Below are 17881 nucleotides of genomic sequence, written 5' to 3' on the forward strand. Positions count from 1 at the left end.
GCACGAACAACATTGTAGTCGTGAACAACAAAACCCAAAGTATGTCAAGGACAAAATTAAAAGTTGGGAAGTATCTACCATTCTGAGATCTTTGCCTTTCATTATGACTTATGAGCAGCAAAATGTAAAAAACATTTCTTCACTAACTCGTTTACTTTCAAGTTTCAAATGCCATGTTTCATTTGTGGTCACATCTCACATGATCCTTGGCAAAAATTTTGATGTAGCAATGACAAAAGTAAAGATACTTAATCCTCAAAAGTTATCCTAATGCCAGTTCAAACAATATCAAGAGAATGAATCTTGAAGCTGATTTGCAACAGAATTGAAAATATAAGCAACTTAGCTCTATTTCAACAGATCAGAAAAAATGTTTGTTGGGTAAATATAATGTACAATTTCACTCACCGGAATAAAAGTTTCAATGAATTCTATGATAAGTGCCATCAATAACAAAAAGAACATAAATCGAAGGTAAAAAAGAATTAAAACAAGAAAAGATCAGACATGCCTTCCACACCAACTAAAATATACCAAATCAAAAGCTACAAGCTCACTACTTCAGGCAAATGATACAAAACCTTATACAAGAATAACCATTCATAAAAAGAATCGAGAAGATACAATCTACAAGCAATGAGGATGGTACCAGTTCAAAATGGTCAATTGCAGATGTATGTCCCGCTTTCAACCTTGTGATCTACCACGTAAAAGTCTGTTGTAGCTTCAGAAGCAGGCCAAAGTGAAACACCAGAGAGCGTTTTAGCCCCTTTGACCGAAAACTTTACATGACATACAACGTCAATTTCCTCTTCAGTATCCTCTTCATTTATATCAACAGGCATCCGCGCCCTAAGCTTCCCAGGAGCACCCTTTAATGGAATCTCTTGAACATGCCATTTTAACTCCCTCTCAGTCCTATTCAAGACAGCCTTAGGAGAGACGTTCAGTAGTGTAGGGTCAACTGGCAGTTTGAGAGTAAATGTAACATCTGTGAGTGGTGCCAGCAAATCAGGGTTCGAAATGTATTGAATCATGACAGAGAGTAAGGTCCCAACATGGCGTTTAACAAGCCTAACACGCAAAGGAATGGGAGTCATCTGGGGCATCAAACTGTACTTCAGAACAGGTAAAGGCTCTTCAGATGCTGCCGTTCTTACATGAAACATCCCATTGCCAAGGCTGCTAACACGAGAGCTCTGCATAACAGTTCTTTTAACAGAAGTTGTACCATCAATCTTAAATGAGAACTCAGTTTCTTTATCACCCGACATCTTTGGAGGCAATGTTCTCAAATAAATCACACCCATCAATCCCACTCTAGAAAGCAATGACTCCCTAAATTCAGCACTAATCTCCTCAACAATGAACATCTCAGGGCCCTTCATCTCTGACTTCTGCACCAAGAGATTTTCAAGTGGTGTGGCAGCTGCACCACTGGCAGCAACAGGAGCCCCATCAGGCCCTGTCTGTAACAACTCAAGTCCACCAAGACCCTCCCTCTTCGCTACTTTTGTAGTGCCCACAAACTCTGACGCATCCAGCCCACCACCAAATGCATCACTAAACCCTTCAAACGTCTCTCTAAGTGACGCCTCCTCATTCCCAAACTCAATCCCACCATAATCCCCTTCAAACCCTTCCACAGCAATGTGGGTAGGCTGAGCAGCCTCAGCAGGAGGCAACGGTGTCACCTCAAGCCCCACCAATGCCTTAGTCATATCAGAAGCCACATCCTTATCCTTCTTAAAATCCCCAACCAATGACTCCGGCTTATTAATCGAATCACTAGCAGCAAACGGATCCTTCACCCCCTGTTCCTCCTCAATCTTCACCCCACCATCCTGCTCCCCTAACCCGGCTTGCCCCACACCAGCAATACTCGCCCCCACCTCATCCCCTGCCGTTAAAGTCTCACCCGGCAACTCAAACCTCATACTCGAAAACGACTCCACCCCCGCCTCATGCTCCACAGCCAAACTCTCCGCTACCCCAACCCAATTATCCGCCCCTCTAACCTTATTCTCAGTATCAATAGCAGAATGCACCATCTTAGCAATACTCTCACCGTGCATCGACGCCAACATCGCCGCCAACCTAATATTACTAACACCCCTCAAAACAATATCCAATGCCATATAAATCTCAGCATATTTCTTCCCTAATTTTTCTGGGGTCACATCAACCCCTCTACAAGCAGTAACAACAACACTAACAGCTTGATTAACAATACTAATACACTCAAAAACATTATTAGTAGTAGTACTATTATCATCATCATCATCAACAGTTGTAACACCCAGAACATAAATTGAATTCACCAAACGATAAACAACGCGATATCGAGATTCAACCCCAACAATTACCTGACCACTGTAAGCAGCAAGTGGGTCATCGCCAACAATGGTGGGGTCGCCGGAAACGTCGTCGTTTTGGTGTTTGGAGGAGAGAGAAGCGGCGGCGGCTGCGGCGGAGGAGAAAGCGAGACGGGTGTTTCGAAAGGCGGAAACGGCGACGAGAGCTCGAGCTGGGGGAAACCATTCCCGGGTTTGGAGGAGGATGTCGGGCCCATTGACAGGTTGGAGAGAGAGAGCTAAGCAGGACATTGAAAATCTGGATCTAATCGATCAGAAAAATGGTGATTGAATTGGAATTTGGGGTTGATCAATTGAATTTTGGGAGGAGAGAGAAATTCAATGAGAGTCGAAAGAGAGGTTTTGGGGTTGATTTCGATCTGATCTATTGTTCTTTCTTTTTCTTTCCAGCGTTTTTTTTTTTTTTTTTTTTTTTTTTTTTACCTTTTTTTTAAAAAATAACAAATGATTTAGGCTTGTTAATCATTGTTTGATTGTTTTTTAAGAACGTTTTGTACAGTACCAATTTTATTAGGATCTGCTTTGTTCACCTTATTTACACTTATTTTAGGCGTAATAAGTTCAGATAAATTAAGTTCAGTTCAGGTTTAATAAATTCTTATAAGGGTTACCCAAGTACAAATTACAACTAAAATAAATCCAGATAAGTTCTAATAAGTGAAAAATCAAGTAAGTATAACACACCCTTAATCAATGGACAATTTGTCCATTAGAACATAAGGAGAGATTACATGAAGGCAAATATTCTCTTAAACTTGTTCTACATTGGAAGGTAAACTAGCAAGGTGATGAGTGACATAGTTCCCATCGCTTTTAATTGATTAATTAACACACCAACGTGTCAATTTTGATTACTAGGTTAGGTTTGGTTAAGGCGGGTTAAATCAAGTATAATTCAAGTTTGAATTTTATTATCAACCACTGTGCCTATATATCATATAAGGCGAAATCTGAATTATGTTCCTTTTGAATCGGGTCAATTTTTTTTACACCTAATCTCAAATTATTATTAGTGGTGACAGTATTTTTCTGTATTACAAGAGAAATGTCCTGTTCATATAAACCACTCCACAGTAATTACCAGTCTAAAACTATCCGTAATAGCTAATATTGCTAAGATAATTTTAGAAATATTTAAACCAAAGGATTTGAGGCAATGACATTGAGTTTTGATAATCTTAATAAGAAGCGTTACTTATAAGTGTCACAACATAGTACACATTACTTTTGAATATCCTAACAAGGGTGGACATCATCGTTGTTGTTGCAAATAAATACTAAGTATGTTTTTTAAGTAACCATTATTGCTAGCTTGCCACCTATTTGAGACGTTGAAGATGGTAGGAGAGAAAGGAGTATGTAGGGGTTTATGTGCTTCAGGTTGAAGAGTCTCTTAATGATGTTGTTGCTTATACATACTCCATTATATTGTGTTGGAGATACATAAGTTTACAGGTGCAAACAAATGCGTGTAAACTTGATTTCCAAAGGGTGCAAATGCATTGATAGTGATCGGGTATTGGCTCATTCATTTAAGTCAAGGTGGCGATGTGTTTTTGCAACAAATTTGCATAATTTGGTGGTTGTGTGTTTTGTGTGTGAAAAAAATTTAAATGTTTTCTTGTATAAGATTTTTTGCTACAATTCGTTCATAGATGGGAATATGATGCGAACTTGTTGTGCAAACATGGCTATTGAAGTGTGTTTATAAGTTGCTTATTAGAAATTAGATAATTTGGCTTATATATTAGGTTTTGTTTAGCTACTTTGCAGCTTATGTTGTTATGTTTGAGTTATTATAGGCTACTTGTAGGAGTTGTAGGCTTCTAACTTGTTAAAGCTCTTAGTTAAACTTCTATATGAGCTACATTAGTGTTGTTTCGAAATTCTAATACTTGCTTGATTGTTTAGATTGATGCTAGTTTTCTTTCAATTTTATTGCATTAGTACCAAGTAATATACATTTAAACTTAAATTTTATAGGTAATAATGAAATTCTCTGATGCTTATTATAATATTAACATATGTTATAAGAGTTATAAAATACTCAAGTTAATAGATGCTGAGAATCTCTATTAGAGACATATAGATGTATGTAACAATTTATTGATTTAAGACAAAAATTAAGAGTGCGATTATTATCGTCTATAATGCCCTTTCGGCTCACTCAATTTTTTTTTTTTTTCAAACAAAGAATTTTGTGATAAGGATTTGTTATAAAGGCAATATAGAAGAGTACACATGTAGTGGGGGTTGGGAGAAAGAAAGCACACAGACAATCAGGGCAGTCACGTGAACAACAACAACAATGGCAATGGGTTGATGAATCTGACTGATAGCTGATTATTCTGATTTACGAATAAAACGTGGAATGTCATCTTCCCTAATTAACTCCCCCTTCACTCCCATTACACCACTAATTAATAATTAATCTCCTTAAAAACCCCCCTTTTTTTCAAATACTAAAATCATCTCTTTCTTTCCTCTTCACTTTTTAAACCTTATTTTTTCCTCCAAAATTAAATTTTCATTTCAAATTCACTATCTCTCTCTACCTTTGTCTCTTCCTTGAAAGATCTATATATCATCCCTAAAAAACAATTCACAGACATTTTCTCTCTCCTCCATTGTCGTCTTCCTCCATTGAAGCTGTCAAAACCACTATATAATGCCGTCTTCTGACACTGACTTCGTCTTTCCTGTACGTCCTTTCTCTCTTCTCTAACTCTTTCTCTCTCTAAACTTCTTTCATTTTTTTTTTGTTGATTTTTTTGTGGATTTTTCGTTGATTTTTTCAGTCTTCTCCTTCCTCGGGATTCGCAATGAGGTCAGTTTCATCAATTTCAACTTAACTTAGGGTTTTCAATTTTTTGGAACTTTTTTTTGGATTTTTTTTGGTGATTCTGTGTTGATTTTTTTGTGTGGTGATAGTAGCAGTGAGATGAATTTTGCGGATGTGAACAATTTGGAGCATTGCATAAAGTATTTGAATCAAACACTTGTTACATTCGGATTTTCGGCTTCGCTTGATCTGTTTGCTAATGATCCAGTACTGTACATTTCTTCTTTTGTGTGTTTTTTGTTCAATTTCTGTAATGTGAGTTGTATTTTTGATTGGATTGGTGTTGTGTTGTGTTGTTTCGGCAGGTTTCGGTGGCTCGTACTTGTAATTGTATGTACTCTTTGTTGCAGCAGAGGCAGCGTGATATCGAGTTTCGAGAATCGGCCAATGAGCAAAGACAGCGGTATGAATTGCTGAATTAGAATGTTTTGAAGCTGGTTTTGGTTTAATTTGTTGCTTGATTTTGGTAGTAAATCTTTTGAGATACTCGAATTGATGATCTATTGAATAGGATTTTAAGATTTATTTGTTGTTTTGACTTTTGAATTGGATCATCTTGTGGTCCTATTATCATGTTTTAAATGCAATTGTAAGAAGAGTGTGACTCTGATATTGCTATGCATTTTGGTTTGCACAAAAATCGACCATTTTCACGTGCTTACTGAAATGAGCTCATATTGAAGTTTCGCTTTGTTGTGATCTATTTAGGATTTTAGGCTGCTTTCAAAACTTCCTTGAAGATGTAGATTTCCTAGGCATTATGTTGTTTTATTTTGCTGGACTAATAGTATTTGTTTGAGCTTCCTTGGCATTTTCTTGGTCTTTACTCATCTTTTATGAAAACCTAGTATATTGTACGCACAAAAAAAGTTCTCTCATATATTTATATCTCATATTTATTTAATCTTTTGATCTAGAAGTCTCTCCAGTGATATTCATCAGTGTTCACATGAATATTTGTTTTTAATATTTACCTAAAATAAATGGACTGTGGATTAAGTAGGATGTTTGAGGCTGAGTCTTCTATGTATTGGAATTGTGTATGGACAAGAGTATGTTGTAAATGTCTGCATTTCTGGACTTTCTAATGTTGTCTATTGATGATTACATTTAGTGTTCCATTCATATCACTCATGATCTGGTTAGCTAATTGACTATTGCCATTTAAGCAGCAGTTGTAGCATGTGGATTGTCTTTTCATCTAGTCATTTCTTTGTGGCTGCTGAGTATGTTTGCTAGCATAGGACAGATAATTATATTGTACCTCCCAATGTTCTCCTACAGCAGTGCCAATTTCCACCTTTCCCGCATAATCATCTCAAATATTAACACCAGAATGGATCAAGCTAGTATAGCATTGGGTGCTTAGTATTTTAGCTGAATCTTAGGTTCATTCATACTGACATCCAATTATATGGTTTGATCCCTTCAATCAACCAGCACAAAGCTTAACAAGCTGTCTTGAGTAGCTTTCTTATAGTTTAAAGGCTTTATCTACTTGCCTTTTAGTCCACTTGCTTCATTGCAGTAGTCATATGAAACAACTGCAAGCTTGGGCTGTGGTGTATAGAGTACCCCCTTTTTTTTTTCTCCCATAAACTTATTTATGCTTTGTATACGTCATGTGTGGATTGCACATGCTATGATATGCTGAAACAATAAAGTGAAGCCATGCTTCTCGACTGAGATCTTTTTGTTGGAATGTATCACACCGTCTTATGCTTCAAATTATTGGGTCTTGGTATGCCTGATACAATTTCTTGGCTCTACCTAGTGGGCCTTTCTGCCCTGATAGTTACTATTGCTTTGACCTGTTGAGCTTAACTTATGGAAATGGTGGCAAGTAATCAACCAAATTTAGATGTTCTCCATGTTTTTGTCATCACCCATGACTCTTTAGTGGAACTACTTTATTAAGAATGACATGGAGATGGCTGTAGAATTACAGTGAAATTATCTTTGTTTCTGAATAACTCTTTATGAGGGAAAGCTGCCAGGTTGGCATAAAATTCTTTTCCCTTATTGTTGTAAACGAATTGGCCTGCAAAGGTACCCAAAAATCGCCTGAGTACATACAGAAGCATTTATTTTGTTGGATTATTAAATGGGGCACATGTGCTACTACCTTTGTTCATCTCATTTCCTTGTTTATTTTCTGTAGCCTACATTGTGTTTGCACTTTAGACATAGTTTGTAGAGGTTGTTGGTGGTGTGTGGTGGCACTAATGGTTGCTGCCAACCTATGTTATTCATACTCATTTTACCTCAAGTACCTGTGTCAAATCCTTGACAATTGGACTTGAGTGGGAACTTCGAAGTAGATATGAGCTGTGTTGAGAAGACATAAATTGTGGGTGTTCAAAAGGATGGGGCCTTTCCCTTCAAGATCATTGGGTTATGTTTATGTACTCAATTCTAGAGGTTGGGTGGTTCTTGTAGGGAGAAGTCGAGAACGGAGGAGTAAAGTATTTGGTGTTATATGACATTCATGGTGGTTAAGGAGTTTCCATGACAGCAGCCATGGATGCTTTAAATCAAGCTTAATTATTGATGTAGGGAGGAGAGTTTTTTGAGCGGTTGTTGTGGCCTGTGGGATTTCATATAGAGGAGTGCTAGGACATATAGGAGCTTTTTTTTTTGTGGTGGTGAAGGGGAATACTTAGGGTGCCATATTAAAACAGAGAGAAGAAAAGGAAGGTTTATTTTGGACTTAGAGGTAGATTAATTAAGTGGTACGTAGAGCAATTTTAATCCTTAGATACCAAAGAAGTAGGTAATGTCAAGATTGGATGATGGCAGAGAGGATGCAGAAAGTGGCATTGGGCTTCATGTAAAGAAGAAGTTAAAAAGAGGAGAAGAAAATAAAGTAAAACACCCATGTATACTAGAAACCCACTGACCCTGGTGTTCCCTGTTGTGTTTTTACTCCTCAAAATGGCCTGTGGATTTTAATCTTGATTTGGAAAAGACCATAATCTTATTATATTAATCTGGAATGTTAGCCAAATCTTTCTAATAAACTTAATTGACGGATTAGGTTGTGCCGCAAAAACATTGATCTAGGTGCTATTGTATTGACTGTCACATGGCGTCGTTTGCCAACAACAAAAGCTTACTTAGAAAATGAAAACTTTGTTCTATAAATCCCTTTTACATGAAGTTGGAATTACTAAGGATTTTTCTTGTTTGATTGATTGTGAGTGTAACGTGATATCTAATCATAGTACAGGCACATGCTTATCAGTGCTTTTGTGGGTTCTATTGCAGACTTAACTCAGACATATCAAGATTGGAAGCCAAGATCGAGAGGCTTGAATCGCAGCTGGCAACAAAAGATAGGGAGATAGCAACAATTACCCGAACGGTATTCATAAATCTAATTTTTTTCATTCATTAACTACCTTACTGAGGTTTACATTATAGATCTGAAGTACAGAGTATTATACTATGTATATGTTTTGAAATGAACAACCCCGGGGGGGGGGGGGGGGGGTGGGGGGGATACAAGGAGTTTTTTTTTTTTGGTTTGGATAAAATAAATAGAGATATTACTAGACTTACACTTTTTTATTGCTAGGGTAATGCAATACTAGTAAAGCTGTATGACTGCAAATTTAAGAGTGCATATTAATGCGACTTGCTAGCATGTTGGTAGCTTGCTCATATATGATTATGTTAATTGAAGTGATACTCTGCTAAAGGCCTAAAGTTTGCTTGCTATTGTGTTGAATTCTGCTTTCCATATGTTTAGGAAGCCAAGGCAAGAGCTGGATTTAAAGGACAAATTGAGAAGTTGCAGCAGGAGAGAGATGAATTCCAGAAAATGGTTATCGGCAACCAGGTTAGAACCCATTGCTGGCAGGTGGACTCCCTCCCCTCTTAAATTCAAGCTCTTTTTCTGACACCAATCTTTTTTTTTTTTTGCCCATCGAAAGCAAGTGAAAACTCAACAACTGCATGAAATGAAGAGGAGAGAGAAAGAGTACATAAAATTGCAGGTATGGTTTACGTCAGGAAGAATGGATTTTCATGCTATTATTGCTGTGTTACTTAAATATATGTGACCTAGAGTTGGGAACACTTAGACCATAACTGATGTTTTTGTACTTGCAGGAGAGACTTAACCAAGTTGTGAATGAGAAGAAGAAGGAATCTAGATCTGGCATGGAGATAATGAATTTGCTGCAGGTATGGATAGACAAAATATTGGTGGAATGTTGGTTAGGCTCCCTTATGCTGTCATTATAGGTTTAACTGTTCAATCTAATTGTCATGGCACCTGTATGCAGAAAGAAGGAAGGCAGCGTGGGACATGGAATGGAAAGAAGACAGACAATGACTTCTATAAAAAGATTGTATGTAGAAAAATGGATTGTGCTAATTAGTCTCAGAATTCATTTACTTTCACATGCCGACTTTGGGGAAACAAAAGGGCTTATTTACCCTAAATTATGTACATTTGCAGGTTGATGCTTATGAGGTCAAAAACCAAGAACTGATGCAAGAGAACAACGATTTGAGGGCCTTGTTGAGATCAATGCAGGTAAGTTTCCATCTGTATTGATGTCATCTTCTTCTAAGCATCAGTCTTTATGCGTTATTAAAAATTTGTTATCCCAGTACTCCGCTGTTTTAGGGACTTATTTGTTCTCAAATTGATTTCCAATGGTATACCCAAAACTCCTTATTTTGCTAGATTTGATAATGTTTTCAAATGACTAAACTTTGTGAGATGTGTTGAATTCAAGTTAAATTCCAAGACATTTTAGACAAACATTATCATGTCATTCTTTTGGGTCTACATTGCTGTAGATGTAATCTCCTTAATATGGAGAAGTATCTGTATCAAATCAACTTTTAGTTTTTTCTTTTGCCAGTTAACTATGATTAGAAAAATTTTAGCTAAAGGAAATTATGTTACTTGGAAAGGTGCATGTCAATTAATAATGGAGTCCATCTTCTGAATTCTGATAAGGATAATTACTTCCCTCAACTACTCTACTATTGATGATAGTGTACATATATTATGATTCCTGCCAGCAAATAGAAAATAAACCATAATATGCCTTTTTTCTTTATGTAATGTACAAAATTTAGTGGTCTATTTTAAATTGTCTGCTTGTGATTGAATAATGGATGTGCAGTTTAGAAATTAGCAAGGAGCAAGTAGAGATGCTTCATTGTCCAAGGGAGAGGAAATCAGATTAGAGGAAGAAACACGTTTAAGTATAGGGAGCTCAGTGTTCCCAAATTAATAAATTAAATTAACTTTAATGATAGTAATTTTTTTTTTTATTGAAATAGCATTGGGTAGCCATAACTTGTCTCAACTTTCATCCATAATTTCCATCTCGGTGTTTATGCACAGAAAACAGTAGTACTATTGAAGCTGATAATGACTTTGAAAATTTGATGATGACAGGAGGATATGCGTGGTTTCCTAAATGCTCCGAATGGCTCAACCAAGCAACCTCCGACCACCAATGAAAAGCATGATAATGATCTTTCACAATCTCCTTTTGGCGGAAAGACGGTATTTCAAGTTATTGTTATTAAAATAGATGAATTATTGTTCAGTGTCGTTGAAAGTAATTGTTACTTCTGTCCTTGTTGCAGGATGTCTTTGACCTTCCATTCCACATGGGCAGGGGTCAAATTGAGGAAAACCTTCGTGCAAAGATGTCTTCAATTAAGGTTCTTCTGGCATCCCCTCTCTTTTTTCCCATCATCTTGCAGATGTACTCTTGATATTGCCTTGTCTGACATGTTTATAATTGTTGGCTGACTTGGCTCCCTTTTTGATCATTAAAGGAGCGCTTATGTCAGCTACAAGATGCACAAAAAGGAACTGATGTTACTTCTGAAGTTACTGAAAGGGAGCTTGAACTTGAAGCACAACTTGTGGAAGCTAGAAGCATAATTCAAGAGCAGGTATTGTAGCACTCAAGTATTCTTTTTCTCGAGTGAGAGGTGGGGTGCTGTCGTATATTAAGTTTTCTTGGTTTCACCTCTCCTTGCAAAATGAATTTGTACAATATCTTTTAAACAAAACAAGGTTTTGATGTTACCTCTAAAAGTGCGCCAGAGTATTAAGTATAAAACTGTTTCTATATGTGGGCATTAAGGAAGTTTCCTCAAGAATGTGGCAGGGCTTTGAAATTTTACACCTAATTGCTTATGAACTTTTCAGTTCATTGTTATAAATTTTTGGACCATTGTGCTTAATTATATCTCAGTTTACAAAATAACCTGTTTATGTGATAATATTTGGAGTCAATTTATCACCCAGCCTCCCGCCCTTCTTTATTCTCAAATGCTGAATCTATATTGTGTTTGTCCTTGCAGGCATCTATAATGTCCAAACAGCTGAAGTCAGAACGGCGTAGGTAAGTTAAAATCAACTCCATCTGCCTAAGTATATTTGTTGATTGCTAGTTAAACCAATGCAACGTTTGTACGTTATTGATGGCCTGTTTTATTTTTCTGTTTCCAGGGAATCACTTGTATCGACACCAGAGGTAAATTACTTGTAACTGTTCAGGTTTCAATGGTTAGGTAACTGTTTAATTTCCTGCTTCTTGGCTGAACTGTTAAATGATTGTTATTAATTTGCCTTCAGCAGTAACCGAGAACAAGCAATTCAGGCTATAGAGTGATCTGATCTGATTGCGTATGTACTACCAGAACTGGGTTTATGAAGAATCATCTAACATAACTGTCGGCTATACTTGCAACTGGCTCCCGCTTGACCTTGTAAAATATCTGCGAAGAGGGTTCTGTTCGTGTAGAAACTGTGTAATATATGTTTGTTCATGTGGGCAGAGGGGCTCGAAACTAATGAATACACTATTCTATTAGTTAATCGGTTTAGTGTAGGTTAACATGTTGTTTATATGATGATTTATGGCTAAGGTCTATATTATGATCAGTTTCCAGCTGAGTTGAGTTGGATTAGATTCCATTCAATTAAAAATCGTTAATGTAATATGATCATTATTCAGCTGTATGTCTAGGCTGTATTCAGTCGTATGTGAGTATTAAATTAAATACTCTGAATTAGCGCGGTAATTACTGTTATTCACTCCTGTGATTTCTCTTTAACCAAATCTACCAAAATTTTTAGTTCTAAAATTTTGCTTTTTTGTTGGGTCCAAGGCCCCAATTGCACCCAAAAAAGGAGACAAATCCCTTCAAAATCATACCAAGATTTTGTTGTGTAATTTAAAATTGAAATCAAGAAGTTAATTATCATTACAATCAAAACCTTAATCAGGCAGTCAGATGCCACAAACAATTGTGAATGGCTTGCCCATTTCTTTTTCTAGCTACTAATCCAGCAACATGAACACCCTTAATAACAAACCCACTTTCTTCATCATCTTCTATATTTTGCTCTGCCTCAACAAAACCAATCATCACCTCATTCACTGCTTCATACCCTTTAAGAGGATCTCTTGCTTGTATAAGCATTGCCAAGATTATAACCGCGTCGCCTTAACCATGATCACCAATCCTTTGCACACCATTTTCGCTTCTTCGTCGAGTTACTCCTTGTTGCTGCTTTACTACTTCTTTGACACCCTTTTGAATAAGGAGTCCTTCAATAACAAGGCTTCCTAGCTTCTCAATTGCTTCTAAGAGAATAGCTTCCAATATATCATTTGGAGTGTTACATTTATTTAAGGTCAATCTTTGTGTGTTCTTTATTGAAATGTCGGTCATTGGCATCGAGTTAAGTAACCAAGTCATTAGATTTTCTTTTCCCATTGCAGCCATTTGATTTAATACCTGTAACAAAGTATGATTCAAGCTTAATTAAGTTCATCTAATTGCTTTAAGAAAACCAATTTGTTTCTATTATGAGATTCCTTTGTCTTATGCACAAGTAATGCTAAACATTTGGTTACAGAAGGAGCAATAAAATACTGCGCACTATGTTGACTAATTTTGTATGCAGTAGCATGCAAACTATCTTAAGTAGAATTGACCAAACTATTTAATATCATTTCGATATGTTTTGGAAAATAGAAAAAGTGATTTCTTGTTAGAATTCATAGTTTAGAAAATTGACATGATTATTGATTCGCATGGTTATGAAATTCAAACATAAGCCTAGGTAAAAAAAAATAAAAATAAAAAATAACAATAATGAACATGCCCTTAATTATGTACCTCAGGAATATTGGATCCAATATCGTGTGGCACGAGTGATGGAGAAGAAAATTGGATGACCAAATCTTTGCAAGCCCCATGAAGTGCCTTTTTGTAACCATTCAACGAGTAAATATAACCTCCATCATCACCATTTAATCTTCCAAACCTAGTATCCCTTTGTTCACCATCAAAATTATGAACACAATTTCGTTCATAGTTGGTGTTGTTACTCCTTAAATTTCTCTTTAGTCGTTCTAATTCAGTGCAAAGCCAATCCTCTAACTCCACTAATTCTTTCTCCAATTTGTGCATTCTTTGCCATTGCATTTCAACCAATAATGCATTACAATGATCATCTCCAAGGGAGGAAGGATGATAGTTCACGGATGATATCTTTTTACGATGAGAAGCTATAGATACTTTTTTCGAAATAGGAATTGGACTTACAACTACCTTAGTAGATATTGATGACGAGTTTGAACATGGTATATGATTTCGACATAATAGGTAAATAGATTTAAACTTTGAACTAGGCTTCTTCTTTTTGCTTTGCATTGTTATTGATCTTTGAAGATGATTTTTTTTGGATGCTAATTTTGATTAAAAAATAATGACCTATATAATTGTAAAGTTGTTGGTTCAAGGTAAGATTATAGGATTAATTAGTGTGTTTAATTTGAAATTTTAAAAATCTGTTGATCTAAGCTAGGTATATGCAACGGCTATTAGATAGTGTAGCTGAGGAATTATAGGATAGTTTGTTTTTTCAGCCTTCCTAAAAACAAACGTGCATTAGCTCCTCCAATGCTTAAGAAATTTAAAACTGGCATTGTACAAATAAATTATGTGATAATGTATGTTTATATAAAAGTTCAGCTACGTATATGCAAGTATACATTTTGTTTCTCGCATAAATATGTGAGCATGTAATCGATCAAATTGATTATCTAGCTATCTTTAAAATCTGATAAGCGGACTCACAAAATTCTCATTTCCTAGTCTATATGATAACTAGTCACTTGTGTATGGTGGTTGATAATAGTAAACTCTGAGAGGATGGAATCCGGATTCAAGATTGACTTATCTACATCAATAACATCACTGCCTTTGTGTTTCTCTCTATACTATCCATAAAATACAAAAAAATGAATTGGTTGATTTTGTTATATAATCAAAGGCGTCTACTATTTGATTTTATTTATAAGAAAGTAATACGTATTTCAAAATAATTAAAGTTGTTTATGAAAATTTTAACAAAGAACATAATTCTGATAAAAAAATTTGGTTAATATATGTACATCATGATCACTATCGGACATAGTCAATATAAATTGTCCTATCACAAATTCACACTATACTTCATATATCACAAATTATGGGAGAAAAAATATTTTACTTGGTCAATTATTTACTTTGTATATCATGATCCAAATTCACCATATGCTAGTTTGATAGATCCATAAATTACTCCCAATAATCTTGCACTTAATCCCCCTCACCATAATATAACTTGAAAAAAGGTTAAATTGAAGAATCAATTAAGAATGAATTCTAGAAAATAAATTAATCTCATAATCACAAATTACAGGAATCAAAGAAGCAAACATACACAAAGATTACTAATTATTTAAATTAATTAGAAACTCTACGTTAAATATCATATTGCATGACACAAATTTCAAGCTAAAAAACATCTCAAACCATATAATAAAAGGTTCAATTAATCAAGACTTTTTACCTAAAAATACAACTATGTCACTCAACCCCTTAGGGTTACAAGTAAACGGCTTCCCACGAAACAAAGCCTTAGTACTTAGATTATTAACGTTGCTTGAACTTCTATGATCATCCCTAAACGAATTAGCTGATGAAGATGTCAACGTTGATGCAAACGAAGAGCTCGAATAACGAGCTGATTCACTATGATCATACCTTTGTGACTCGAAATTTCGTTGTTCTTGTTCATGATGATGGTGTTTCCTTTCATTATAAAAGACAATCTTTCTAGGAATAATTCCTACAACTTTATAGTTATAATGACCTGCCATTGTTTTCTTGAGTTTCTTCACTAGCCATGCACTAGTCCACTTTTTTGCCTTAGGCTCATCATCTTCGACATCGAAGTAGGGCTTTGGAAGGTTCATTGATAGCACCGCGGGTGGTGGACTAAGGGGTGGTAAGATATCATCCGGTGGTGGTGTGATGGGCTTCCCTGGCTGCGCCTCCCATACGAAAGCCTTCCCTTCCGGGGGCCGCCCGTAGTAAAGCCTAGAAGAGCATGAGCCTACCGTTGATTGCCTTCCTAGGATTTTGCTAGAAGAAGAAAAGTCATAATCCATTTTTTCTTTGGAATAAACTTTTGTATTTTATGATAAATTTTCTTTGTAACTATGAGTAAGGAATATAATTATTAAGGTGTGTATATTGTAAAGTACATACATATATATAGATTGAGATTATGTATATATATATAAGCAAGAAATTACATACAATAACAAGCTAAAGTGAAGGAAGATGTTGATAATTTAATATGAGCACATGGTGCTAGCATGCATTATTTCAAGAGATTGCGTTGAACTTTTTTTTTTTTTTTTTTTGAGATATTTTTTTTTAGTATATTGCAATTTACTCTTGATATTCTTGAATAGGTGTGTTACCTTTTTTATATATTGAAGCAAGCAAGTAAGGAAAATTAGGGAAAGAAAAGAAAAAAAAAAATTATCTTTTTTCTTAAGATTACGATTTGCTAGCTACTTGGACTATTGGACGTAGATTAATACTATATTACTATGCAACGATTGGTTAAGGGTGGGGCCATGTGTTAGCATGCTATAATTCTAAGACAAAGTAAGGTTAACTTTCCTTTGCATACACTATATGTTAATGTAATTTCTATCTAATCACCTTGTTTTATTGAGTTGACTAAACGACTAAAAAGTGTCATTAATTACCTAACCAAGCCAAAGGGGGAGGTAAGTAAAAATGTATAATTAATAATAAAGTCAACTATGGCAAAATATAATGTATTCTTGCTTTTAATAAGAAAAGTAACCTTGATTTTTGTGGTTAGAAATTTGTAGTATTGTGTATACAATACATTTATACATATAAGTGATATAACAAGCTAGAATCAAAATTATGTGCCTAAAACAAGCAATATAATCATGTTCACTAATGCTTCAAATGTTGACATACATCTTTATTTCCTTTTTCAATCTTGTACACAATTATGAATCTACTTCATTATGTGTTTGTGGATAATGTATACATACATTTAATTTCCATATTTCACTTTTGATATAATGGACGACTAATTCCCTTTAGCTTACACATGATAAAGCATGTACGTCAAAAGGTACTTTTAGAGGGGAGGGTTGGGAATAATTCTTATTATTTCCTTCAACCATTAGACCAACTTTAATTTTTAATAAAATAGAACAAGGAAGTGAAACAAAGAGATTGTGTTCATTATTTCACCAGCTGAACTCAAGCTTGATTAGACCTGATTATCCCTGACTTTCATGTTAAATGTACACTTGATGATTGGACCTAATCAACCTTGATTAGCCCTGAAACTTATTTTTTAAGGTGAACATACATAATACACAAGGGAAATTGTTTGAGAAAATTCTTCATCCTATCAAAAAGGTTATTCATAAAGTTTATTGACATTTCATACATCACCTCTTTCGTACTTAACGCATGCTTTGAAACTTCAACGAAAACATAGTAATAAAACTATAAAAGTATTAACCTAATACATCCAATTATTTATGAATAGAAAACACTATCGAAACATAACTACTACACCACATATTTAAAAAAAAAAAAAAAAAAAAAAAAAGAAAAAAAAAAAGAAAAAGGGTTAATAAAAATCAACGTACTTCCACCATTAGCTAAAACACAAACCAAAATTTAATTAAGGGCCGCCCTAAGAATCTAGTTTCATTAAGTGAAAATATTAAAGTATACTTTTAGAAGTGGAATTAACGATTTTGGTCTCTTAGACATCACTTTGTTGAAACCTATTTCTATAATTTATTTTTGCATAGAAGCAAATGACACATTGACACCCTACATATATATTTTTTTTTTTTAATTTTATTCATATGAGCCACGAGGGCGGGTACAACGGGGGGCGGGGGAAATTTCAACATATGATGGGGGCAAGGATCGATCCCGTAACCTCGAGGTTACGAGATGGGAGTGCTACCATCAAGCCAACTCCACATCCTTATTGACACCCTACATATGAATGTGCCTTTACGCGTTATCGGTCTTATGATAAAGATCTTGATAATATATACGTAGTATATATATAATGTACAAGCTATCTTATGCCAATCAAGATCACTAATTAAATACTGTAAATGGTGATTAGTAAGAACTAAGAACATGACATGTAAGAGAATACAATAGTTTAAATAACATTATATTGATAGTTGTCATTTAGTTCAAGCTAAGAGAATATTATCACAAACTTGAAACATACATTGGATAATTATGTTGA

The 17881-nt window shown here is 35.2% G+C and overlaps 2 protein-coding genes across 6 annotated transcripts; one reads left to right on the top strand and one right to left on the bottom strand.

Moving 5' to 3' along the window:
* Window positions 1-363: 363 nt before the first annotated feature.
* On the bottom strand, window positions 364-2747 carry LOC145611461 (uncharacterized). 2 transcript variants are annotated; one of them, XM_081666790.1, is made up of 2 exons: window positions 2367-2737; window positions 364-2097 (listed from the first exon to the last, which is right to left on the bottom strand). In XM_081666790.1, exons 1-2 carry the CDS (start codon window positions 2570-2572, stop codon window positions 663-665), a joined length of 1641 nt encoding a protein of 546 aa, XP_081522916.1. In that variant the 5' UTR covers window positions 2573-2737; the 3' UTR covers window positions 364-662. The 2 variants fall into 2 exon arrangements, with proteins under 2 accessions (XP_081522916.1, XP_081522915.1); XM_081666789.1 differs by having other exon boundaries at window positions 364-2747.
* Window positions 2748-4874: 2127 nt separating this feature from the next.
* On the top strand, window positions 4875-12298 carry LOC145611600 (uncharacterized). Of its 4 annotated transcripts, none has more exons than XM_081666940.1 (16): window positions 4875-5076; window positions 5174-5202; window positions 5307-5424; window positions 5523-5620; window positions 8485-8581; window positions 8969-9058; window positions 9153-9215; window positions 9331-9405; window positions 9507-9572; window positions 9683-9760; window positions 10640-10750; window positions 10834-10911; window positions 11029-11148; window positions 11563-11603; window positions 11711-11735; window positions 11837-12298. In XM_081666940.1, exons 1-16 carry the CDS (start codon window positions 5044-5046, stop codon window positions 11840-11842), a joined length of 1128 nt encoding a protein of 375 aa, XP_081523066.1. In that variant the 5' UTR covers window positions 4875-5043; the 3' UTR covers window positions 11843-12298. The 4 variants fall into 4 exon arrangements, with proteins under 4 accessions (XP_081523066.1, XP_081523068.1, XP_081523067.1 ...); XM_081666942.1 differs by having other exon boundaries at window positions 11840-12298; XM_081666941.1 differs by having other exon boundaries at window positions 5310-5424.
* The last annotated feature ends 5583 nt before the right edge of the window (window positions 12299-17881 follow it).

The sequence above is a fragment of the Chenopodium album genome, chromosome 24 (assembly GCF_948465745.1).
Source record: "Chenopodium album chromosome 24, dcCheAlbu1.1, whole genome shotgun sequence".
NCBI lineage: Eukaryota > Viridiplantae > Streptophyta > Magnoliopsida > Caryophyllales > Amaranthaceae > Chenopodium > Chenopodium album.